The sequence below is a fragment of the Apteryx mantelli genome, chromosome 3 (genome assembly GCF_036417845.1).
Source record: "Apteryx mantelli isolate bAptMan1 chromosome 3, bAptMan1.hap1, whole genome shotgun sequence".
Classification (NCBI taxonomy): Eukaryota; Metazoa; Chordata; class Aves; order Apterygiformes; family Apterygidae; genus Apteryx; species Apteryx mantelli.
In genome coordinates, this window is record NC_089980.1 from 18,025,174 (window position 1) to 18,052,007 (window position 26,834).

The window sequence follows — 26,834 nt, forward strand, 5'->3', positions numbered from 1 at the left end:
CAAGCCGAACCAGGCCGGGCCAAGCAGGGCTAAACCGGATGGAACAGGGCCAAGCAGGGCTGAACCGAGCCGAACCGGGCAGAGCGGAGTTGAGCCAAGCTAAATCAGACGGAGCAAGGCCGAGCCAAGCCAAGCCAGGCCGGGCCAGGCCAAGCTGAGCTAAACCAGATGGAGCAGGGCCAAGGCGAGCTGAACCGGGCTGGGCCAAGCTGAGCTAAACCGGACGGAGTGGCGCCAAGCAGGGCCGAACCAAGCCGACCAGGCAGAGCCAAGTCGAGCTGAGCTAAATTGGATGGAGCAGGGCCGAGCTGAGCCAAGCTGAGCCGGGCCAAGCTGAGCTAAACCAAACAGAGCAGGGCCAAACTGAGCTGAACCAGGCAGAGCTGATTCGAGCTGAGCTAAATCGGACGGAGCAGGGCTGAGCCAAGCCGAGCCGAGCCGGGCCAGGCTGAGCTGAGCTAAACCGGACGGAGCAGGGCCAAGCAGGGCCGAGCCGGGCCGAGCCGAGCAGAGCTAAATTGGACGGAGCAGGGCCAAGCAGGGCCGAGTCGAGCCGAGCTAAATCGGACGGAGCAGGGCCGAGCCGAGCCGAACCAGGCCGGGCCGAGCTGAGCTAAACCGGACGGAGCAGGGCCAAGCAGGGCCGAGCCGAGCCGAACCGGGCCGGGCCGAGCTGAGCTAAACCGGACGGAGCAGGGCCAAGCAGGGCCGAGCCGAGCCGAGCTAAATCGGACGGAGCAGGGCCGAGCCGAGCCGGGCCGGGCCGAGCTGAGCTAAACCGGACGGAGCAGGGCCAAGCAGGGCCGAGCCGAGCCGAGCTAAATCGGACGGAGCAGGGCCGAGCCGAACCAGGCCGGGCCGAGCTGAGCTAAACCGGACGGAGCAGGGCCAAGCAGGGCTGAGCCGAGCCGAACCGGGCCGAGCCGAGCTGAGCTAAACCGGACGGAGCAGGGCCAAGCAGGGCCGAGCCGAGCCGAACCGGGCCGGGCCGAGCTGAGCTAAACCGGACGGAGCAGGGCCAAGCAGGGCCGAGCCGAGCCGAGCTAAATCGGACGGAGCAGGGCCGAGCCGAGCCGGGCCGGGCCGGGCCGCGCCGGGGGGGGGGGCGGGCCGCGCCGGGCCGCGCCGCCGCGGGGGAGGCGCCACTCGCAGGCGCGTCCCCTGCTCGCTGCCGCCGCCGCCGCGGCTCGCTGCCTGCCCGCGTCCCGGCGCTGCCCTGCCCGCTCCCGGCGGCCGCTCGGCAGCGCCGCCGCTTCCAGCCGGGGCCGGGGCCGGGGCCGCCGCCGCCCGCGGCGCCCGGCCATGGCGTGAGCGCGGCCATGGGGCTGGCCGGGCCCCGGCGCCGCCGCCTGCCGCCGGGCGCCGCGCCGCTCCCCCGGGCCCGCGCCCCGGGCCGCCGCCGCCGCCGCGCCCCGCCGCGCCCCCGCGGCGCGCTGGCCGCCGCCTCTCCTCCCCCTGCCGCCGCCTCTTCCTCCTCCTCCTCCTCCTCCTCCTCCTCGGCCCGGCGACGAGCGAGGCCGTAGCACCCCCCGCCGCCGCCGCCGCCGCCGCCGCCGCACACGCTCCCGCGCCGTCGGGCCCGGCGCGGCCGCGGCCTCCCCCGCCATGTGAAGCGCAGGAAGATGCGGAGGCGCAGCCCGGCCGCCCGCGGCGAGGGATGAGCCTAGACGGGGAGAAGATGACCGAGGACGCCTACCCGGACGAGTGAGCGGGGCGGCGGGGCCGCGGGCGGGCGGGCGGGCGGGGGGCGCCGCCGGGGGGCCCCTTTGTTGCCCCGGCGGGGAGGCCGCCGCGGCCCCCCCGCGCACTCGCGCACACACTCGCGCACACGCACACACCACACACTCGCGTCCGTCCGTCCGTCCGTCCGTGCGTGTGTGTGTGTGCTGCAGCCCGCACATCCGCCATTTCGCTCGCTCTCTCCCTCTCTCCCCCCCCCCCCGCTCTCATTTGCATACCGCATTTTCATTCATAAAAAACCCCCGGGAGCACCGGGACCGGTGGGGCTGCCCCGGGGGCGGCTTTTCCCGTCGCCGCCCGCCGCGCGGCGGCGGCGGAAGGGGCGGGGGGTCCCGGGGCCCCCCCTCGGGGCCCGGTCGCACGGCTGCCTGGCGGCCCGGCCCGCTCGCCGGGCCGGCGGCGGCGCTGCCCGCCCTCCCGTCCGCCGGCGCGGGGGGGGGAGGCGGCGGCGGCGGCGGCGCGGGGCCCCGCCGCGGCCGCCGCCGCCGTTTTGTGAATAGGAGGGCGGCCGCGGCCGTCACGTGACGCCGCATTCATAAATCCGGTCACCGGCGGCGCCCCATTCACCGCCCCCCGCCCGGCCCGGCCCGGCGCTGACAGCGGCCCCGCCGCTCTTGCATGTATATCTACGTACACGTAAATACATGCATGCCCACGGCCATGCATACCCATGCACGCACACGCATGCACGCCCGTATATATTTTTATATTTGGTCTCCCCTGCGCTGCCCGTGCTTCCCCCCCACAGTGTCAGTGACTGCAGTGTGTGACCTGTCGCTCGCGCTTTTCCGCGCAGCGCGCTCGGGCACGACGGCGTGTTGAACTAGGGTGCGTGTTATCTTTTGTGCAAGACCGGGGCCTAGCGATGCCTCTGCGGAGCGAGCTGGGAGCTTGGGAGATGCCCCCCGCGTGTGTGAGGTCGGGAGCATCTTCTGGCATGATGCTCACGTTTCATTAATGCGGGGGCAAACCCAGCGCAGAATCTCCCTGAGCAGTAATGCTTCTTTCCGTAAATGCTCTCCGGTTTGGCTTGGCCGCAGTTTACACAGATAGGGAGTAGACAGATATTCCTGGATCTCCCCACAGATAAATCCTCTTGAGATGCCATGTCTGAGGTTGCAAAATGACTGACGGTGCTTTTTCCCCAAATGAAATTAAGAAAGATGTTGCTACAGAATTACAGGAACAATTTTAAAAGATGTACTCACCAAAACATTGTTTCTGGCTATCTCTTTCTGGTTTTGACAGTCAGAAAAATGACTCACTGCATACAAGACTGGTTTAATGCCAAATACCATAGGATGTACCATGCTTTAAAGTGACTTCTCTCAGGGCTTATAAAGCATTCTAAACATTGTGCAACTTAGTTCTGTTTTAGAGTCAAAATTTAATTGGTGGCATGTGCTGTGCTATACCTTAATAACATCAAACTAATTTTCACATGTTTTACTATAGAAAAGTTAGTGGAAAGGAAATGGCTTCTGACTACAACACATGCATTAAGAGGAATTGTATTTTTGGCACTTCTTAATGAAGAGACTATAAATATATGTTTATATGTGTCTTCTGAAATTGTGGTTATTTTGAAGTCAGTACAGTTCTTCCAAAAAAAAAAAAAAAAAAAGGTAACTTTCTCTTACAGATTGCCATGACCTAGTCGGCTGGAAAATGTGGCAAACTTGTTTCCAATAAAAACCCTACAGTTGCTGGTCTGGTTTTTGGTTTCATTTCTCAAATTGGGCAATGGAGAGAGGAGGAGAGGTGGGTTCGCATGTAGTTGTAGGAGTGCAGAGCCAAACCTAATGTCTTTACTTCAATGGATGAGAGCTGGTAGTCTCTATGCATCTGTTGGTTCGCATCCAGGTGTGGTGATAGTGAGCGCTGGAGGAGGTGGCTCTGAATGCGTTTTCGTGGGCGGCTTGGTGCAAAGGTGAGCATTGGTGTAAAACACCGTAGTGGCACACAGAGAGAACTTGGCTCTGGCTTTTTTTTTAGTTGTAGGATGCGGTTTGTTTTGGAATAAATTCTTCCTCCGCACGCCTCGTTGCTCCCATGCCGAATAGCAGGAGGCTTCATCTAATTGGTTTAATGTACTTCCTACTTGAGTTGGGGAGGGAGGATCTAATGTCATGCTGCCTTTCCTGTGGTCACTGTTGCACTGAACAAAGTTGTGCTTTGGTCATTGCTGAAGCAGAGGACTGCAAGGAAGTTTTGTGGGAGGCGGGGAGCGCTGGGAGCGCCTGCAAACCGGTGCTGAACCACTTTCCCAGTCGAGCGTTACTATTTTCTTGACTGGAGGTGTTGACTTTCAGGGCAAATGAAGAACAGAGGTGGTCGTTACCCATCCTGAGCCAGTGTTTCCAAGACTAATAACGTCCTTGCTGTTGAAACGTTGTGCTGGTTGCGGTACAATTCAGGCCTTTATGTCGCAGGGCATAGTTAGGTATTTTAGGTAAGCCATGGTTTCCTTTGTAAGTTCTTCACTTCCAAGCTTGCATTGATTGATAGTGTTGCTGAAGCTAGTGACTCATATGTTGTTTTTCATTTCGGTGGTGGGTGAAGTGATTTTTCAATATATATGGTGTTAAAAGAAATAAGGACAGGCTCTCCTGATAAGTTTTCTCAAGCTGTCAGAACAATGGTAGCATAGCATGCTATTTGCCCTAGATATCTGGCTTTAATTTGCATAGCTATTCTCATTTTGCTGAGTGCACTGTGAGCAAATGTTAACAGCCAGATTACAAAAAAGGACCACTGTCAGGATGCATTTTAAAATAACCCTCTTCGAGTAAATTAAAGGAGGGGGGATTTTCTTTCTGTTTTTGGCATTTTTCCCTCTCCGGCAGCTCTGCAACATTTTGAATTTGAAACAATTTGTAAAACCGAGAAGGAAAAATAGGGCTTAGGATGCTGGAAACTCATTGGTTCCTTAATGACTGCACCATTTAAGATCAATACTTAGAGGTCAATTTGTCATTGCGAAGAGAGTGCCTCTTTCTGCTCCTACGGCTTTATTTCGGTTTCCTTCCTTCTCCCCTCCGCCACTGCAGTTCTCGTGTGTGTGTCGGTGATTGCGGGGGGGATGCTCCGGAATAAATCTGAAACATTAAGCCGTGATGCCGAGCACAAGTCGGCAAAGATACGTGCTGATGGCAGAGCGCTTGGGGCTGTGGCGCTCTGGCTGTCTGCACGCTCGTACGGGGCTGTGCGAGTCCGTTCGGTACAAATGCGAATTATCTCCAGAAAAGGGTAGGTAGCATGCAGCTCCGCTGTGTGCTGGCAGTGTATTTATGGCTATAAGTAGGAGTATTCAGCAGAATCCGAAAGCATAAAATGATTCAATTATGCCTGAGGGCTGCCTTCGCTCGTTATGATGCACAGTTCCAAGAAAGTCACAGGAAGTAATTAGCTGGAAAAGGTCAGTGAACGAGGAAGTGTCGGTGCGGAGTGTTTTGCTGCTTGGGATCAAGGAGCGAAGCCCTGCGCCTGCCGCGCAAGCGAGCTTGCTCCGCGCCGCGGCTCCCAGCCGGGACTGAACATCTGGGGCATCCCTGCTATTTAATGAAAGTGCATTTGATTTTTTATTTTTATTATTATTTCTTTAAGCACGCTGGCACGAGCCTGGTTAAATGCACGTTCCAAACTTTTGCAAATGTGATTAGCAAGCCCCCGAAGCTTTTTAGGAAGCTGGTTGAAGTGGGATGTGTCATTGCCGCTCTGGAGCATTGCAGAGGGTTGCTGTGTTGTATTACAAAACCAGCAAAACACAGTGTTAGAGCGCACTGTTGCTGCAGGGTAGTGCATTTTTCCCATTCCAGGCAAAGAGAATTAAACTTGACTCATGCTAATTTGTCCTTTCACTGGTCCCCAAATCCCACTTCCTTCCCTCGCTGGAAAGGGATCAGCAGACACTCGCTCCGACTACTGCGCATGCATCAGTGTCGCAGTTTGCCCTTTACACTGAAAAAAAAATCATTTCTTTCATTTTTCATTTTCAAAACGACTTTGTCCAATGCTGCTGATTTTTCTTTAGATATAACAAGCAGTCCATCAACCAACTTTTTGTTGCCAGCTTCAGCCAGGGGGGAAGACATGGGACATACTATGTGTCATGACATTACTGCTCACAAATAGGACAGGAAATGAAAGATTGCCAAAATACAACTGTTTATTTCTTGGCCTGAAAACACGACTGTTTAAAATATTACATGTAAGTAGCTGCTTTCTTCAGTCACTTGGAGAGCTTGCTGTTTGTAAGGGAATCGCTCTGTCGGATGGAAAAAATAGTGATCTACCCTTTCTACTTCTGTCTTGGAAACAGCTGGAAAAGGAGCTATAGATAAAGACTGGCGGAGATGGTATTTGGCGAGTGGTCGGCCGACTCGAAGAGAGGTTTTGGGGAAGGGGATTGCGCGCAAGCGGGCGGGAAGGAGCTGGGCTTGCGCTTCTCCGTAGGGTCGGCGCTTTGGGCCGGCCTGCAGCTGAGCACAGCCCCCAGAAAACCAAAATCGGGTTTCGAGGAGGAGCGATGCAAATAACCCGCCTTTGGGTCAGAAAGTAAACGGCTCGGATGCGCTTCCGGCACGGCTCCTCTCCGCAGGCGCGGTGGCAAGCGCGGGGCGAAGTGGCCCTTCTGGTGGCAGCGGGTGTCTCGCTGCGAAGCAGATGCAGCGCCAGCAGCGGGAACCTCTTCGACCTGTTTTTGCAGCAAGTTTTAATCGCAATCTGGCGCACCCTCTAGCGTGGGTTAAAAGGTACACTTTATCTTCCCGTTTAATTAAATCCTGAGGCTGCAAACGAGAGTACGTAGTGCACCGAGACTCCTTCTTAATGTGGACTCTGTTCGCTGGTAGCTGGATTTCAACCACAAAATTGTTTCCTTTAGGCCACCAAACCACAGTGAGATAATGATAATTGTCATTCCGCCTTTGGACCGGGTTGGAAAATAGTAACTGTGGAGCAAGAGACAACTCACTGTTGGTTTCAGCCCCTTCTTTCGCTTTGTTACGCGTGCTGGCACGCTTGAGAAATCGGTAAATTTAATTTCCTTCCCTCTAGCAGAATAAGAATAAATTATTCTCCGGAGGTTTTAAACCTGGGGGGAGACACAGTCGGGAAACTGAGCACCTTCATATTTCTGTGGGGAATGAGGGCGGTCAGCAGAGTCGTGAAAGCGGCAGCCTTACTGGGAGAGACTCGCTCCCGGGAACGGCAGCGTCCCGCTCCTGCAGAAGTCGAGACCTGGTGACTCGTGGACAAAGCTTCACTTTCCACTTTCCACCTGCTAGGGCCACCTTCAGCCCTAGAGATGGTCTGCTCTTCCGACCAGATTTGGTGAAACCTGCATGCGTTTTGGGTGTGTTTTTCTTTTCTTTTTTTTTCTTTTTCTTTTTTATACCTTCTAACAGTGATATGTCATCCTTTTTGCCAGACACGTTCGGGAGTGAAGATTGCGCAGAGATGAGCCTGACCGCAAATGTAAAGCGCCGCTCTGCATACGGGCTTTTGGAGGCCGGGCACTTCTGAAGCAGTAGCGGACAGGAAAGAAATAGAAAAGAAAATAGCGCCGGGCCGGCTCTGTTGCGAGGCACGACTGCTTCGCTGGCGTGCCCGCGGGCAGATATGTCGTTTAGGCGACGCGACGGGCATGGCCGGGGGGCGACGGCGAGGCGCGAGGCGCCCGCCCGCGGCGAGGACACGTCCGCCGGGACCGCCGCTGCTGCTGCGGCTCGGGCCGACCGCGGCGCAGAGCGCCTCAAGTCTCCATCGGTTTGCGCTTTGATGCCTTCGCTTCGCTCCCGACCCCTAGTTTGGTTTCGGAGCAGCTTTTTGGAGGAAGCTTGGAGTCAGACGAACGTTACGTGGGCAAAGATCATCTTTCTGGCCAGCAGGTTGTCTCCAGGCCATCTAAAACCTTCAGCCCAGGGCAGCCGCAGCTTGCGCTGCGTGGGCTCGCCGCCCGGAGCCGCGTGTTTGCTGCTTCTGGGGCATCTCGGTGTATTTTTTGCTCGTTTTCTCTGTTTCACTTCTTGTTTTGCACTCTCTCATTTCCTTTCACTTGCACCGTTCTCTGTCTCTTGCTTATTTTCTTTTCCAGGACACCGTTCCTTCAAGCATCGATCTGGGCTGGAAGAGGGACTTCTGCCACCGCCACAGCTCCTTTTCCTGACGCGAATGCAAACACCCTTTCTCTTCTCTCTCTGCTTGCAGGCTGCCTGGCCGTAGAGGAAGGTAGTCGCTCTTAATGCGCTCGTACAAATGCCATCCGAGCAGCCGGCGAAACGAAACGCTGGCTGTTTAACGCAACAGAAGTAGATGCTTCACCTTAGAAGTAAATTGTGTTTTATCAAAAACAGTTATTACAGAGCGCGCTTTCAAGGTTGTAGAGAAGCTCATGCCAATGGCCAGCAGGTTCTACCTGTTGCATTAGGTCTGAGGGAAATTTAACCCAAATTACTGTTTTTTTTTTCTTTACTCTGGTTTGCTGCTTCTTTGGCTCTTTGAGTACCTTTCTTCTTTGACTTTCTTTACCCACAACTTACACTTCAAGAACTATATTTTGTTTTTTGTTTTGTTCCCCCCCCTTCATTCTCAACTCCTACATGTGCTTTAATCAGAGGAAAGATCTTGAATCTCTCCACTGAGCCTGGTCGCTAATGGATATTCCATCTAGGAAGGAAATTTCTTCTTATTGGCAAGCTTGCAGAGGAGGGATTGCAGTGCTTTGCAACGAAACTCCGTTATTTCCTCTTCCCCGGTGGTGTTTTCCCAAGCAGGGTGGCTGAGCGGCCCACCTTCGCAAAGCCTTTGCACTTTGGCAGCGGGGTCTAGCAAGACGGAGAGCATTTTCTACGCTGAGGACTACCTCGGTGGCCGAGCCTGTTCCTTATTAGGTAGCGTTTGCAAGCTGAGGAGCTATAGAAGCAAGATGTTTAAGCTGAAAATAATGTCTTCAGTTAACTGCCTAAACAATTCAATGCATTTTTTTCTTTTGTGTTAAAGGGCCTTTTAAAAGTAATGTTACAACTTATTACCTGTGTGTGCTTCTCTGTAGGGACAAAAGTGCTCGGCTCTTACTGAGAGCAACCGCTTTTTTGCCCCTTTTTAACAGGAAAGTGAAGTTGGTCGGTGTTGTGTCTCTGCTGTTGATCTTGGTGAGACTTGCAGGGGTATCGCTGGGAGACGCGTTGCAAAACTTGCCGGTGCCTTTGGAGGAGATGGGGAGGAAAAGGCCGTGCTGCAAACACGTCTGTGCTCGTAAGGAGCTGCGCCTCCGCGCGAGGGCACGAGCATGCGCTGCACGTGTGCTCCAGTCCCCAGGAAGCCCCAAGATGCTGTGATTTTTAAGTTGCATTAGGCACGAGACCCGTATGGGTAGTCCCATAATCTCTTTTTCGCGGGCTGAAATTGCAGCTGAAGATTAGCCAGCTTTCTCCCTGTCCCCCGCCCCCTCGGTGTGCTGAGATGTTTCGCGTTGCCTAAGAGTCTGGGGAGTAGTTAGGAGCAGGATTAGTCTCCTTTGCAACAGTTGAAATACGCCATTAAGGTGTTTTCGCAGCAGGCACCACGTTTCAAAACACGGTGGGAAGTCGCAACGCTTCCTTCCCTACAGAGTGGCGCCTGTTGCTGCACCTCCGTCGTGCCTGGCAGCTCCTTTCTCACCCTTGCCTTGCCTTGCCGCGGAAAGCGGGAGTTCCTTAAACGGTGTGGTGTTACAGGAGTTGCTCCTCGCTCGGGATTAGGTGAATGCCACTAGCAGCTCTGCGCTGCTGAGCTGAAGGACGTCTGCGCAACCATTTTTTTAGTTGGAGTCTCTCGACCATTTATGCTTTTGCTTTTATTTATTTATTAACATGGTGGTGGAGAACACAAGGGGAAAGAAAGCTATCCCATAACCACCTTCTTGTGTATATTTATTTATTTTTAGGGTTGTTTTTTTTCTCTACCTTTCTCTGCCTGCTCTGACACCTGTTAGCAATACTTATTCTTCTGTGGCCGAAGCTGTTCTGGCAGCTCTGCCTCCTCACGAGCAGCATCTGCGGAGCGGTCCCCGCCGAGTGCGAGATGGCACCCAAAAATAAGTTCATCGTGCTTAACGCCCTCCTGCAGCGCCTGGCTGCATCGTGCGCTTGCGCTCAGCGAAAACCGAGAACTTGGTTCACCCGCGCTCATTACATTTCTTCCGTTAACATGTCTAAACACTCCTGCCTATTTTTTAAGCCCTTGGAAAGCAATCTGGTTGTTTACGTGGTTTTGTGAGCAGAAAGGTATGCCCCCAAGCTGATATAAGGTTACTAATGCTTCAGGTTGCAGCATACAAGGAAGCGCGTGTCTTGCCTCAAGTCGAGGCAAAACGAAAGGTCGGTGAACAGGTTGGCGAATGCTCTGGCGTCGCAGCACGGGCAGCTCTCGATACATTTCTTTCCTCCCCTTCCCGACAGTCTGGTCCTGCAATGGCTTTGGACTGGGTCAGCAGGAAAATACGTCCTGGGAGACTGGGGCTGGGCTGCTTTTTGGGGGGGATCTTTAAGAACGGCATGCTCTAAGGGCTGAGAAAAGAGAAAGTGTCCAGCTGTTCATATTGCAAAGCTACTTTTTTCTTCTTTTCCCCTTAGTCAAACGGATGCAGGAAGGAGTTACGGAAAGACATCCGTAGAGCTGACAAGTAAACTCAGCCACTGCTGCAGGGCTTCTGTGTCTAGAATTGCGAGTTATTTACAAACAGTCTGATTCTTAAAAATTACGTAGCCATCTGAAAGCATCAAACGATCTAATTCAGAGCACACTCGGGTTTTTTTCAGCTGTTTGCTTGATTTCAGGTGGTTTTGTTCCATAATGTAGTTCATTCAGTGCCTAGACCTAGGCTAGCTGCACCTCCCCATCTTTCATTCTCATCATGTAGACGGAGACGCTGGGATGGACCTCGGGCTGCAGGCTGGTGAGGTGAGGGCCCACGTGTGCAACGGGAGCTAGATGCCAAATGCGATGGGGTCCACAAGCTAAAGCCAAGAAGCGCGCCCTAGTCTGCTGCCGCTCCGGCCATGGATGAGCTGTGCAGGAAATGAAATTGCCGCAATGGTGCGGGTTAAACCCTGCCATGGACCTTCTGAGGAGCTGTTATGTTAGCTTTGGCACTGCAGCCACCTCGGACAATCGTGTCGGGATCGTGTCGGGAGGCAAGGGCAGAGGCGATTTGCACGGCTTGTCTCGGAGGAAGAGCGATGGCTCGGGAAGGGGGAGAGCGGGGCTTTAGGGAGCCGAAACCTGCAGCTCTCAAAGCCCAGGAGAAGGCCTCGCTCGGCAGGGCATGGAAAAGTGCTGCTGCATAGAAAATCGCACCGATTTTTTTCGAGGGGAGATGAGCATCGGAGAGCCTGGCGCTGCCTCGGTGGGGAAACCTCTTCCTCCGCGCAGGGAGAGCTGGGCTCCAGCCTCCCCCCTTAGACCGCAGCGCCAATCCCTTTATTTCTGAGCTCGTTCGGCTCAACATTTTGAAGTGCGTGCGTATGCGTTGCATAAAAGCAAGTGATAGGTCAGTGGTGCATACTTGCGCTTTTTCTATACTGGTGGAATTTCAGCAAAAACTCTATCGCTCGAGATTTACAGCGCTGCCAACATAATTCATTCTTGACTGGAACTTGGCATGGGAGGTGTTAAGCTGGTTGCAGCCAGTCGTTTCTTTACATGTTGTTACTGGATATGTGCAGTTTGGTGGCTGTAAAGACAGAGAAGTTAGTAAATTGCATGGAGTTTTTAGAAATAGCAATTCTGATATTTGCATTTCTTAAATGACTGTTGTGTTTTCAAACAGGCGTTTGTTGTTTAGGGTAGACTCAGTAGCTGAACTAGACAAAAACTTCGTGCAGAACCTATTTTCTGTATTTAAAAACAAAAGTAAAATGATGAAGTATAATTAATACAGGTTCTTAAAAAATTCCTATGATTTTTTTTCAGCAAATATTTAATATTACAGTTTTGTAATATCGCACCAGACTCCAAATGTTGAATGTCTGGAAACTTATTAAACAGTACTGAAGAAGAGCCTATGCTTGCTGTCCAAAGGAAGGGAAATTCAGAGAGTTCACAAACTTAATGGGGGGGGGGGGGAAGAGAGAGAGAGAAGGAGAAGGGGGACTAAATGTGTTTTAAAGGTGCAATTACAAATCCAGAAAGCAGTGTGTATTTTATGGGCAAGGACAGCTTGCAGATTTTTCCAGTAAAAACACCTCAACAAGAACCGTAATATTTTGCATTTTATACGCCTTAGTGACTTGGATCTCGGTCCTGCTGAACCGTGGGACTTCTCGTGAAGCATCTACAGACTGTGTATTTCTAAGGCATTCAATATAAATCTTGCAGATACACAGACCCTCCTAGAGGAGAGCTGGATGCCTGCACCGAGAGTGCAATCGCACAAAGGCAATCAGGAAGTTCTAGAAATACCCTTTATAAACACCGCATCCTACAGGAAGAACGTTAAAGCCCAAATAAACCATTTTCCCCTCTGTATATGTGCACATAAACTGTACTGGTTTGAAAGATCTTATCAGATTTGAGATGTGCCTTTTTACAGTAGTTCCAAAAACAAATTCTACAATAAATATCAACAGTTTTCTCAGAGCCGTTCATCAAGTCTGTCCATGCTTTTACCAGTTCTTAAATGATCTACGTCTCCCTCACCCTGAACCAGAAGTCATAAAACTTCCAGAGTCAGCGAGCTTGTTCTTCTAGATAATTTACCATTTTTGGTTAAAATACCTTTAAAACGCCTAACACAGAGCGAATGAGCAGAAGCAAGCAGAAGAAGAGAGGACAATTTTATGCTCTTGACTCGATGCATACGTGGGGGGTTCTTCCCCCACCCAAAAGTAATGTTTATGTGCAGAAATAATTAACAGGCGGAGGATAGAGGGGAGACGGGAGGGAAAGAGGCTTTCTTTGGCGCCTTAGGGCGAAATCCCAAAGAGCATGTTGGTCCTGGGATTGCCATGGTTGTCTTGTACGATGCTGGACTGGACAATGCTAAAATATATGTGCCTGTAGTAAAACAAACATTGCATGGGCAACTTTGGTTCCCGCATTTCCCTGCCCCTAATACTTACCTTCTCTTCAATAAACTGAAACATAAAAAGTCCCAGTTGAGGCATTTTGTCTTGTGCTTTGGATTCTGCACAAATATTTAGCTATGAAATGCTAAAATTCTGCTACCGTTAGCGCCTCTGCATTAGTGTGCTTCCATATTTTTGTGCCCGAGATGGAAGAAGCTCTAGGTGTTGATATAATAGTCCGAAAGTCATTTTACACTTATAAAAAATATTTCTAATAACATTGTTGCTGGGGGAGGGTATTGGTCTGTGTGTTGTTTGGGTTTTTTTTCCTCCCTCCTGCCCCTCCTTGCCTCTACTCTATGTCTAAGGAAGTGCCGGCTACCTTTATCAGACTGTTGGTGGAATAGCTTCCCCAGCCTTTCATAAGGTCAAATAAAAAAACAAACACTCCTCCTTATGGGAAGGAAGGGATGGGGAGAGAAGGGTGTTTGTGTTTGCTTTCCCATTCTTGTTTCAAAAAGAAAATATATAAACTTTGGGAGTCAGTGCAGCGTAGCTCCTGCGATTACAGGAGCTGAGAATGAGAAGCTTAATTGCTTTCTCAATGGTGACTTAAAAACCAGAACCGAAGCAGAATAGCAATGCACTGGAGAGCACTTGCTGCTTTGGTTTTTGCCTCTAGTAGATGAAATGCACTACAAGTTCTCCAGTGACTTAAGTGATATAATTGCTAGGTACTTTTGCAAATCAGAAAAGCCAAGCTCTCTTCTGATATGAATGCATGTAGCATTTGTATGTTGATTTGGGCTAAGACAGTACCCTTTTTTCCCCACAATTGAATTTTGAGAATTCAGTAAAACACAACTTTGATGAAAGTTTCCTTTTAAGAAAAAATAGCTAAATATAATGCTAGAATATTTCCCTCTTTGGCTTCCTTTCTGCTCCAGAAAAAGGGGGAGTAATGTTTCACAAGACCATTTACAAGACTGTGGTTCTGCATGGTCTAGTACTGTTCTGAAAATATTTGACTGCAAGTCAAATAACCAAATCTAGTACTCACACATAGGTGTTTTAAGGAGGGATCAGTCACTCTACTTCTGCTCGCTTGAGGTACAACCAGTAGAGGTGGGACTAGAAATGAGAGCCTCCCTGTCAGACCTTTGCCAGATGACCACCTACCTTACATCATCAACGGTGAGTCCCAGGTACCTGCTCATCCTGTGGATAAAGCAGTGGGGTACCATGCTTGCGCAACTGTGCTAGCCTTGGGCGAGCAGGCAGCAGTCCTCCACAGTTCCCCTCTTTGTATGGGAAGAGAAACACCTAAAACTCAGTACGGTCTGAGTGTCCATAAGAACTGGTGAAAAACAGACAAAAAATAATTACTCCTCAGGATAGCTGCTCCTCTCTGGAGAGCAATTTAGCAGCTGCAGCGACTGCTTTTACTCTGTACACAAAAGAGAGAAGAGCATCAGCATCGTTCTTCAGTTTGGCTTATTTTGTCTCTTGGATGCTGAAGCCATTTCCTTACTCCAGCACCACCGAACAGATTTGTGGGTCTGCTCGAGAACAACTCTGCACAGGGCCCTGGGCAACGTGCTCTGAGTGACCCTGCTTGAGCAGGGGGGTTGGACTAGATGATCTCCGGAGGTCCCTGCCAACCTCAAGTGTTCCGTGGTTCTGTGAACTCATGTCTGGCCTAAAAGACTACTGCAATAGAGGTTTTTCAAACGAGATGAGCAAGGCTTCGTTGTGGTTGTTATGGCTCCTCTTGACTTAAGAAATGTATTTCCGGAGAAGCCAGGATATACTTAAAGGAGGTGTTAGGCTGGCAGGTGTCACGTGTAGCATGCACCGTTCTAGGGCGATGCAGCAGGACTCAGTAGAGTAGAGGATGAAAGTTACTTGAAACACAATTAGGTGTTTTGTGGAGTTGTACTTGTCCAAACTCCCCAGCCTTTCCCTTGCTGTGTTGTGCTGCTGTGAAAGTCCAGTGTTGTATGTTTAGTAGAGCAACCCCTGTCTTGTAAGCAAAGATGGAAAAAACAAGCCCCAAGACGTTACCTTGCTGCTTCAGAAAGGGGGGTCTGGAATTGTTGTGTCTCTGACCAGTCGTCTGTAAAGCAGTAGGAAGCAGCAAACAACATATGCCACGTGTTTCAATCGATAGTGTAAAAAAAAAAAAAAAGTCATTCAGTGGATTTCCAAGGATCTGGTTTAGAACAGACATGTCTGTGCCAGGAAAAGCACAGATGATGAACATCAGCTGGCCTTCAGGTACATACTATGAACAGAGCATCAAAGAAATGTCCTTCGTGTCCTCTCTCATCCTTTTATGAATGTGACAGTCCAAATACTAGGATGCATTTAAAAAAGATTGGTAAGTAACTACCAGCATTGCTCTTGAGTATGGTTAATTGTGCTAACTGGAGTGTTTCACGGTGTATGTGGAAAGAATCATCTCTCTACGCAGCGGGGGAGGAAGAAGGGAAGATGGGATGGCACAGCAAATAACACTGGTAATGGGACATCTCAGCATAAAAAATACTAATGTTTTTTGTACCTATTCATTCCAGTCCTTGATTTAAAAGCTGCCACGACGTGAATCTGGGCAAGCTGAGGCAGCTTCTGCTGCAGGGGCACAGGAAGGTGGTGACTGTAATGAGATTTTCTCTTAGACCTGTGGAAGTGAATCTTCCTCGTGTCTGCAAACAGTATTTTTCGGTGTCAGATGGTGTTCATCTTCCTCGGTTCATAGCTTGGAGACACATGCCATATGAGATAGAGAGTGGCTGGCTTTTCCACATTAAGCTGGGTACTATGCTTTGTTTCTGGCTTCTGGCAGAACGCAGATGCCCAGCGCCATGGCAGGAGAGCAGGGGACATGCTGTTGGCTTGGATTCCAACTGCTAGGTTGGGCATGCATGCTGTGGGTTCTTCATGATTGCCGTTATGCAGCCCATGCCACCCAGATGTATCATGCATCTGCAGCTTCAGATGACTCTGGAGGTAACAATAACTGCAGTTTTATGCATTTACGTGACAGCACTGAATTGCCATGATGTTTGCAGAGGAAAATTCAATGCCGCTTTCTTCCATGGAGCAGGGGCTGCACAAGGTCATGTTGAGCCCCGATTTGGAAAATCGCAAGGGTGAGAGTGAATGCTTTGGCTTTGGGCTTAACTAGTTCCTTAACTGAAAAAGGCTCCCAACAGCTAATGTCCAACCACTCCTGCAAACTGTCATTTCCCTAGATGGAAGGAATAAGTGTTCAGCCGCTTTCCTGTACTTTTGCATGTGACTTTGTCAGCAAGAAGCTTCTGCTGCTCCTGGAACTTTGGAGTAAAAATAGCTCCTCAGGTTGAAAAAAGGAACCTCCCTGAGAGTGCTCTCCAGCACCAGAGCTGAAACGTACCGTATAAAAGCACCTTGGGACATTTTGTAATGCAAAGGAATTCCTTGCTGTACACAGTCTTAAGTAAATAGCCACGAAGAGGTGACTGAAGCATGAAGGATCGCTGTGGCTGGTGATGAAAGGAACACAGTGTAGAGTTCACCGTGCAAAACAAACAATAAAATGAACAATGCTGCGTCTTGCAGAAGTTGTATCCCGTTAGAAGAAAATTGTCCAGTGCCTAAAGCTGTACTCAAGGTCTCTTGCAACAAGTACAGAAAATGCTGACAGGTATATTAATAGCACAGAAACTTAGAGAACGCTGCTCTTCTCATCTCCCGGCTCCGAGGCTTTGGGGGATGAGTGTTAATCTTTGCATTTCCACTAAACTAGATCTTCAGCAAATTCACTTGCAGTGTGAGCTGCCTGCTGAGGTCCCAGCAGTGCAGTGGGTTTATGCGGAGTTTAGATGCTTGCGCTGCAGTCTTCTAAAAAGGCATATGCTCATCAAAGAGAACACCTGATAGGACAGAGTAGGTTTTCTTCAATCTGTAGGCAAGCTTTGCTCCTACGTCATGCATTTTGAGACACTTGAAAAAGATACCTCTCTATCAGTGAAGAATGTAGTCCATTGGGGGATTTTGCTGTTTCAACATTTAGCTTCAAATTCTAGACTGAAAAACATAGAAGTTTAAAATTCTTTTCTGGAGGATGTATAATATAAGTCCCAGGGAGGTCATATGAGTAGCCTGCCTAGGAGGGTGAGTCTCCTTTGCAGCTCTCTAGGCTGGTGAGCTGGCAGAAAACCAAAGAGTGTTTTCTTTGGATGGGTCCAGGAGGAATGTGCCTGGTTGAACACCTGGTTCAGGTGTCTCTTTTGCAATACAATTCATAAAGAGGGTTTAGAAACTCCCTTGATATCAAAGGTATATGTGTAAAAACAAGAGAAAACTCAGTTCTGGAGAGAAGGGGAAAATGTGGTTCATTGGAAGGTGCTGTCTTGCAGGGAGCACTGTAGGCAGTGTGGAAGCTGCAGTGGTTTGGACTGTAAGAGTTTCTTTGCCTAATTGAATAAAAGAAATTGAAAAAAGTTGTGCACGTTCACAGCTTTGCATGTTCTTGCTATTTGGTATTTAACTTGTACTGAAAACCATAGACTTTAAATTTGGGGAAGGAAATACTTCCCCAAATCCAGTCTTTGTATATTCATTTTATTTTGGAACAACTTGCATACAGGAACTTTTATAGGAGTGCAGCTTTCTGTCATTCATGGTCTAATTAAGACACCAAATATGCTAACCTCCTTTGTGCTTAAGGAAAATATTTGCTTCTCTATGTGGTAACTTCCCTTAGCTGTAATTTTGTCAGAGCGGCTTGTTGTAAAAGTCGAAGGTGGTTACGTTTTCCCTCCGATCTGCTGTGCCCCGGCCAGCGGGGGAAAAAGCATCTCTGAGATTGGTCGTTGTGATTATTCCTACAAAAGCACACAGCAGCCTGGCGCAGGGATCTGTCAGCACGCAAGAAACCTGTTTATAGAAGAAGGTATTTTGCACGTGTTTGGTGACGTGCTTGCAGATCTCGCCTCCTGTCTGCGAGCGGGCAGCGGCCTCCGCGGGGCCGTACCTTTGGGTGCGCTGAGCTGTTTTGATAGCTCAGAGATACGATGTGGAACGAGCTCTCTCAGCATGTCAGTGCCTGATCTTTCTGCATATCATCGTGCTAACATAGACATGTAGTGACTGATGCACATCGCTTTCAAGCTGGTGCTTCCCAAACAAAAGCTGCATGGTTTTGATTTTCTTTGTTTCATCGGTCCGTGTTATGCAAGGCAAGCTGTGAAAGAAAATAGTTTCCTACGCAGTGGGCACAGGAGACACACATCTTAATAACTGGGATAGATTTTGGTGGCTTCAAGCGTGGTGCAGGCTTCCTCCCCGCGTTGCGTAGTGTAGCCGTTTTGGATTAGGCTGTTTATGGTTTTAGCTCAAATTGTGCGAATGCTTTTCGCCGTCTAGCTTTCTTCTGCTTTACAGAACAGGTATAAATGAGTCGACCGACGTCACGTCGTGTCAGAACCGGAGCGTGTGACACGGATCCCAGCGAGGCAGGATTGGGGCAGAATGGCTTTTATTTATTTATTTCAGTTGGGCAACGCGCTGCACGCGTTCCTCCTTTTGGCTAAAATTAAACCCTTCTCCCCACCCCAAGCTACTCTCCCACTCGTAGGGTGCCACCATCCAAGGCATGAGAGACATGCGGCGCGCACGGTAGGTTGGGGCAATGCTTCAATTAGCTATTAAATGCTTTAGCCTGATACATGTCCTAATTAAGCTTAAAGAGTATGCTTGCCTCAGGTGAATAGAAAGCCTGCCCTAACAAGCACTGGGACACCAACCAAAAATTGCTACATATCAAAGGAAAAGCTTAATTTAACTTTACAAATCCAAACAACATGGGTATAGCACCTTTAACAGCCCGTGGATGTGGATTACTGCTTTGCCAGCTGTTAGCAGATTGGAGCTAATAAAATTCTGCTCAGCTAAAGTGCCGCTATTGAAAATCACGTAGGCACCCCAAGAGCGATAAGGGCCGGGCCCGTTTCACAGTCTTGTTTTGGGAACGCAGAAGAAGAGCTTCTGAATAAAGAAGCACTGGGGCTATGTGCAAGGGAGCCAAGATCCCCGAACGCAGGGCCTGAGGGAGGGTTGCCAGAATAGTGGAGATGATTCCCCGTCAAATGGTTAAAGGACCAGGGTGTGTCTTGGCTCTGTCGAGCCTCTAAAGGAGGCAACTCCTTTATCTTTTGCCTTTCAACAGCTGAAGGGCAGGAGCTCGAAATCCTGCGTGCTGCTTCTTTGGCAGAGGGTCACGAGGGACAGGAAGTCCCCGGCGTAGTATCCAGGAGGGGGATTTTTGGAATAGTCCCCGTACCGGCAACAGCTGGTCATCACAGGCATGATGGGTGTCTCAGGGCATCTGCCAGCAAAGCCCAGCCTCTTACGCCTACCTTGGCTGGGAGGATAGCCCACAGCTTGTAGGTGCCATGAAAATTTTTAAAGGACGGTTAAAAGCTAGCCTTTGCTAGAAAGCTTTAAGCAACTCTTCTGGGGCATCTCACGGCTTCTTGGGTTTGTGTAGTCCTGGCTGCATGTGAGATTCCATGGGGTATTTTTAAATAATATTATAATTTCCATAATATACTTGTAACAGATACATTTGAGTGCCTTCCTGCACTTGGTTTGGGGACAGCACAGTTAAGGACAGAGAGTCACCAAAGTTTGGAAGGTTGTTTTGGACAAGGCATGATTCCCTGCAGTCATGGCATACCTGTGCTTTTGGTCTTTTCATTGCTTCGTATTATTTTGATATATGATTTTAAGAAAGGGATTCAAAGAGCCAGCCTAGGCAAAGTAGCTGATGTGGTGAGTATTGACAGCTAATGGAAGAAAAATAGACTCTGTTGTATTTTACCAGTTGGCACATACTTAATGAACAACAGCCTTGGCAGATATCTTAAGTCTGATATTTTTGTAAAAGTTTCATGCAGTTTTTGTTCTTTGCAATGGATGGTGGCTTGTTCCTTTGTCTTCAGCTAAAGCAAACAAAGAAGCGGGGAAGTCAGAGCATCTGGGTGTCATTTGAGGGTTTACATTTCTTGCAGAATAAAAGGGTTGCAGGTTGCGTTTGTGAGACGCTGTTTCAGTTCTTGCTTTCAAATGAGCTGCTCATGGGCATGGTGTATTCCTAGTGAGTTGAACTTGTATTGAGCCGCATTCTCTACCTCCTGGCATGAGACCGGCTCGCTCTTGAAGTGAATGGAAGAAAACTTCCCTTTTGTCTGCAAGACCGGCGGGGATCTCATTTCAATTCCCTCCCTCCACAGTTCCCCAAAAAAACGTGCTTCTATTTCAGATCTGCTGAAGAAACCAGTTCTCTGGGGGCAGCAGAGGAGGAACTCGCTTGCTCCTTGCAATCAGCAGAGGAGAGGACATGGTTGTAGGCAGCGCTGCTGACGCCAAACCGCCCCGGGAGCCGCGCGCGGCGCTCGCTTTGCAAGCTGCGCCTGGCAGCCCTTGCTGGACGGCCACCACGCTGCGGGGCTGGCGGCCGGCCAGCGTGGACCCACTCACTTGTTCCTTTCCCTGGTGGCTGCCTTTGCTGCCTTAGGCATTTCTGGAGGGAGGAGAGATGGTAGGAAAGAGGATGGTGAACGCTGATGGAGCTGTGGGTATCGTACGCCTCTTTCTTTTTCTTTTTTTTTTTTTTAACGTGAAAAGAAAATTGTGTATGTTGGCAGTGTCAGCTTGCGTCATCCGATCATCCTGATAACGTTTAAGAGGGAAGGGAAGTCGTTTTCGTGGTCTTATTTCATGCCTCGGTTCAAAGGCATGTCATGCAGCCTTCCCTGCTGAGGAGCTTCCCACGTCCTCCGAAGGGGAAGTGGAAGGACCGGGGACGCGACGTGCCCAGGAGCTTTCCTGTCCCCAAGAGACCTCAAGGACAGGACGTTAGCAAAGACATGGCCTTGATTTCTACCCTCTCCTCCCGAATTTTGGATGTCTCCTGGAGCTGCCTGGGCCCTGGTTCCCAGCAGGGCTCCAGGCCCCCAGAAGAAACCATGGTAAGGCTCTTACAGACCGAGGTGTCTGAGGGAAGGGAGACCTCCCCCTCCCCTCCACGGCACGGACACATGCTTCCGTTTGCCGCTTTCCCCACCGTGTTTCTGCAGGAGAGAGCGTCTCCGCTTGCCGCCAAGGCAGAGGTTGGGTAGCGGCAAACGCAGCCTCGAAGCCCTCCTGGGGGCCCGGGGCCGGCCCTGCGGTGATGCACCCCTGGCCCGGTGTGATGGGCCTCCTCTGGGCAGCTTCTCGGCACCTCGCCTCTCCCCGTGCCGCTGGCGGGAGGGCTGGGTGCAAAGCACGTGCCCTCGGCAGGTGCCGTGAACGCAGTTTCTCATCCCGGGTCCAAACACGTAGTTAGCCAGGGAGCGCGAACTTTGAAGGTGCTCGTGATCGCCGTTTCCTAGAAGCTGGTGCTCAAGGGCTCTGCCCGTGCATCTCTCTTATTATTCCTATTGCTGCTTCTAATTGCACGCAATTGTTTAATTACCAGTAACAGCAGTTAACACTAAAAGCCATGAGGTGTTACAACGTGTTTCGTTATGGGGCTGGGCTCAGGAAACCCTGGTACAGTCACACGCATGGAAAACCGAAAAGATTAACAGTTGGTCTGCTTGGGCGCGCAGCAGCGCGACTTCCCCACCCCATGGCTTTTCCTGGGTTTCTGTGTCACAAGCCGACTTGGCAGAACTGCTCGATAAACACTGCTGGCACTCTTCAGCTCGTAATCTTAGCCCAGAAGAGGCCTGACCACTGCCCTTTTGGCTGCAGACCTTTGCTGCTTCCGCGCCGGAAGAAACCTCCACGGGGAACGCGCGGGTGAGCTCTGCGCTGCTGTAAGGCCGCCGTTGTGCCTCTGGGCAAACACCATTTGTGAAACCTTTAAAATATATCCGAGGTTTGCTAGGCAGATCTTTGTTATCCAGCTTTACCGCAGTTGAATCTGCCTTATTGTTACTGTTGTTCATCATTGTCCTGGTTATAAACGGTGTGGCTCTGTATATTCTGTGCACCGGACGAATAGGGAACTTTTAGTATATAGTACAATATACAGATATCAATATGTCTATACAAATGATCCATACAATAAACATATACAAATAGCACATGGTTCTTCATTATACTTGTGACACAGGTCAAATCCAAGTGGAATGCTAGTTGGAGAGTACTGCATTTTCTTCTTTAATATAGGTCATTTTCCCCATAGTTAATTAATACAGAAATTGAATTATATTTCCGAAGTGATGAATGCCCCGGCTGAAACTGGTTACTTCCAGTGGACAAAAAAAACCCAAAAACTAAAACAACTATACACAGTATTAAAGATTGAGGTGACAAGAACATCCCCAAAGGATAAATATTTAAATGAAGCTTTTTTGAAGATTACATTAAACTGCACTTCTGTAGTGATGGCTTCCCATAGTCTGGGAATTTTACAGATGTGTTTGAGCTTAACTCAACTCTTACACTAGCATTAATTATATGTGCACAGTATTGGCTGTAAATGGAATTACCGAGGTTTCTTCTTTCTGCAAGAAGCCCTGAGTGGAGGTAGATAAGTTGCTTTAAAAAGTTCCTGGATGAGGACAAATTGATGTGGTGTCTCCTTCCCCTCCTCTCCCCCACCCCCTTAAAGGGAATAAAAATAGACCCCTGGGCTGCACTGTTTCTCAGCCTGACTCACTCGAGTAAGATAATTTATGTGCAAGTGTAAGGCAAGTCCGAGGGATTCCTGTAACGTTGCTGTGAGTTAGCGCTAGGCGTTTCCACGGAGGAAGAAAATGTGAGCGGCTGCGAGCAAAGTAGTCGTCTGCTGTGTTTTGGGGAGTTGTGGTGTTCTGGGAAGATTGGGGCCACCAAGTACCTGCGGGAACGGGGCGCCAGCAGACGCCTGCCGCGTCCTCGCAGGACGTGGTAGTTCAAGGTGGTGTTCCCTTTGTCTTGCTGTGACCCAAAGCCAAGGCGCGAGTGTCCAAAACCACTTTTCTTCATGGTTTCTTTAGCGGCAACACCCTTCACTTCTGACAGTGTGACCTTAGTTGGGCATTTTGACGTGCTGGATGAATCTGCCCTACCCAGAACGGCCAGGGCCCAGAGTCTCGGTGAATTTGATGAAATAGGTATCTGCACAGAGGGCTTTCGTCCTGTTGCTCCGTGGGGAAAACCAACAGCAAAATCACTTGTTTTGTTGGTATCGCCTACAGAGTGTGGTGGTGCCGCGACAGGCCTTTGAATGACGTGTAACGGCTTTAAATGAGGTGAAAAAAGAATAACAAAGTCGGCTAGCTTGGCAACTAGTCTGTCGTGTGCAGGATGGCCTCGCCGGACCGACAGCTCTGGGGATCTGGGCAAGGAAACGCTCTGCAGCTGCTTTTGTATAGAAAATAGTGGGACCTGCAGAAGGAGGCTTTTGCCAGTGTCTTGAGCTTCACAAAAACAAATATTAACTCAAAATAACATTAAAAAAATAAACTTCCACTTCTTCCTGTTTTTATAGTTTGCTTATTTCCTCAGTGTCATGATTTCGTCTCCTGTACTGTAGATTATTAATCTACAGAGGATCAGGACCTTCATAGAAGTATTTCCTGTACATGTTTATCTGTCTCTTTAACAAATTAGTATCTACTTGTTCTTTTCTGAGTTTTTCTGCAAATAGTAGGAAACTTTCCCATAGTAATACAGCTTTTTGCTAGAAAAATATCTAAATGAATCATTGCCAGGGGTTAAAGTACCTTTTGTATGACTTAGTCAATGGCATCCTTTAGGACATCTGCAAGTAGCCCCAAATTCCAGAGGTCACTATCTTTGTGTTGGTTTTGGCTTAGCATTGTGTCAGCTAAACTTAATTTATTTGGTCGTAAGAGCATCTGGAAGTGTCCTGTTGAAACGTTACCTAGAATCCTAGAAAAGGGCTGCTGCCGCGGCTAGAGTTTGGTCCGAGATGGCCACAGTATTTCCACGGCGTTTCTGGGCAGGAAGGTGCATGCAAGCGAGTGCTGGTTTGGGAAATTCAGCCCTTGCACTACCTTGTTATAATGGGATGGAGGCAGTCTTTTAAACAGCAAGATTAGTAACTTTTGTTTAGTACAGCATCAAGCTATCGAAGCCTAGCTTGCGAATACGTGCGTTTCATTTTTCCTAAAATGTGTGTGCACGTGGTGGGTGGGGGCTTGGCTCCCAAATTCTCTGTGGACTCATAAGATGACAGTTCGCATACATCTAAGCAGACTAAAGTGAGGATGTGGTTTCTGTCTGCTGGTATCTGCCACACCAAAATTGGTGGTGTGAATGTCATGGGTGACTGGCTCCATCTGCCATAATTGACATGCACAGGGGTGAATCATAATTTTGAATTAACTGCAGCACACAATGAACTGTTACTGCGGGGAAAGGACCTTTTGCACGGTTGGGATGGCCTCTGACTTCAGTAAAACCAGCATGAGGATGGCTCACTGTGGGGTGATCCTACAAACCGTAGGAGACTGGGTACTGAGCATCCTGGCTAGGGCAGTTGTGTTTCCTCATGGAGGGTGAGATTTTGTTGGCTCACAGCACTGATGAAGGGTTGTCGGCCCCTGTGCGTGGTGCAAAGGAGCATTATGGCTGTGGCATCAGTTCTGAAATCCATCTGTAAAATCAATTCATTTAGCACACTGCTTGCCTCCGGCGTGGGTAGCGTATGATGGGGGCAATGGAAGCAGCAGGTATAGGTAATTATTCTCCAGATGGTACCGCTGTTCTTTCTAGTTTTGAGGGTTGTTTTTTTTTGATGGACGGTTGTCAAAGAGCTTCTAAAGAGCAGCACAATAGAGAATTTGGGACGGTGGCCTCCGTAAAGAAACTGGTGGTGCAATGGGCTCTCACATTTGGGTCACTTCATAACCTTCATTCCTGCAGGAAGAAAAATAAACCTCATCGGAGCGGCATTTTAAGCACAACTGTGAGCAGCGCTGCCCCGGCCACCCACCCCAACTTCCTGGGGCCGGGTCCACAGGGCCGTCGTGCCTGGAGCCTGTCCCATCTCCCCAGGCCGAGCTGATGCTGGGGTGCCACCACAGATTGCCAGTTTAGAGGCAGTGGGGAGCGAGCCTGCCTCAAGATGCGAAGATGGCCGGAGAGGCCGTGTTTGCGAGCCCGAACATAAGAAGCCCACAGAAACGGGGAGAAGATTCCTGAAGCGTTTGTGCGGTTAGGCGAATGCCGTTTTGCGATGAGTAGCTGGCTTTCTGCCTAGACTTTCTATTTTGAATGGAGCTCTTGTCATCTGACTTTATCGCTAAATCCGTTAAAGCAGGGTTGATCTATTATGCCTCCGGTAACTTGCACTACTGCTGGCAACGCGTTAGGTTTCCATGGCATGTGCTGAGTTATATCAGTATCCCCAGCATCTCAATGGCCTCGGCTTGTTTACTCCTCCCAGGCTCTCGCTCCGGTGGAGAAAGCATGGGCTTGGCAGCCCACCTTGTCATGGCGCTAACGCTAATAAAAGGGCATCCCAGGATGAAAAAGCGGCTTGCTCATCCGTCCCTCCTTCTGTAGTTCCTGGTATTTTCGTAGTGCCAAACACCTCCGGCTTCTCCCGTTACAGGGAAATCTGCTTGGAGACACAGGGTGGACTTCTGATGCAGCAGAGGGCAGCTGAGAGGGATCTGTCACGCCTGAGCGTGGCAGATGTTTGCTCATCCGTAAAGTGTTTTCTTGTTTTATTTTAAAGGCATAACCTTTTGAATAGCCCCTTTGCCCATCTTGCAGATTAATATTGGAAATAGCACTTGATCAGACTTGAAATGATGCCTTTTTTTTTTTTTTTTTTTTGGGTGGATATTCCTATCGGCAGACAGTTTGGGGTCTCCCATCACAGTGCAAGAAGCTTCTCTTCGGTTTGCTTTTGGGTGAAGGGTGCATATTGCTGTTCCATTACCACAGCAAAAGCCCGGCAGCGTTTTCCCTCGCTGCCCATTCCTAGCGGACAGCAAGGCCTCGTGTGATCGTCTTGGCACGCCGCGCTTCCGCAGCAGCCTTGTGTCAGAGCCAAAACATCCTTCTCGCATCCCGGGCATGGGACTCCCGTCTGTTTACACGAAGGCACCGCGGTATTTGCAGCGCTCGCTGCCACTAGTTCAGCCTTTAAAAAGATTTTTTTTTTGTTTACTTTCCATATTTTAAAGCCTGCTGAGGCTGGTCGCTTCCTTGGGGAATGTTTGGTCTTCAGCAGGGCACTGAGAAATATGGCCCTTGCGTGCCTACCCCCACCAGGTTGCTGTAAATTCAGATGTGATTCATGCTCACACTGGTACCGAACCATGTTCCTGTGCATGCAGCTGGCGGTAAAGCACACGAGGAGCCTTTTAGAGTAGAACAACCCATTTTAAACCTTCCTTCATAGATTTTCTCCAGATATTTTATTATGTTATATATATATTTTATATATATATATATAAATAAAAATAAAATATATGTTTTTTTTATATATATATATATAATATCCAGATAGAAGATATTAATGGGACAGGTAAGTCCTAAGCAAGAAAGTCATACATTCATAATACAATTGGATGAAGCCACCTTAAAAACAAAAAAGAACTTATTAGCTTGTGCATCCAGGGATAATCTTGCACTTCCTGAAAAAAATATCTGTTGAATTTTGTGTTCTGGATAAACTGGAATTAAACCCTTAGTTAAATCTGGGTTTCGGGGAAAAAAAAGGCTGTTTTGAACTGAGATAAACACTTGTGGTTCCATTATCATGTGCTAAACATGCAGAGTGGATGTAACACAGCTTGAGAAGCTGAAAAATAAGTGGGAAGTTGAAAAAATCAGGGTAAATCTTGTTCCCTCCCTCCTCAACATTACCCTAATAGCGTTTTTGTGGGGGTGGAGGGCAGGCTTTACCCAAAGATGAAAGGTAACCACGTTCTTCCCACAGATCCTAAGTTCAAGAAGGATAAAGTTGCTTTTCATCAGCGTTCGTTTTCTGTTTTGGCATCCTTAAACTTTTCTTTGGAGGTTAAAAGCATGCTCAAATGCAGTGCA

General features: G+C 49.5%; 1 protein-coding gene across 1 annotated transcript in view; it reads left to right on the plus strand.

Annotated features, from left to right (window-relative positions):
* Nucleotides 1-1,447: 1,447 nt before the first annotated feature.
* The window catches only part of SPRED2 (sprouty related EVH1 domain containing 2), a 70,053-nt gene continuing 44,666 nt past the window's right edge, over nucleotides 1,448-26,834 (plus strand). The window contains exon 1 of the mRNA XM_067292774.1: nucleotides 1,448-1,704. Coding sequence (XP_067148875.1) covers nucleotides 1,658-1,704 — 47 coding nt within the window. The 5' untranslated portion in view covers nucleotides 1,448-1,657. The remainder of the gene's footprint in view (nucleotides 1,705-26,834) is intronic.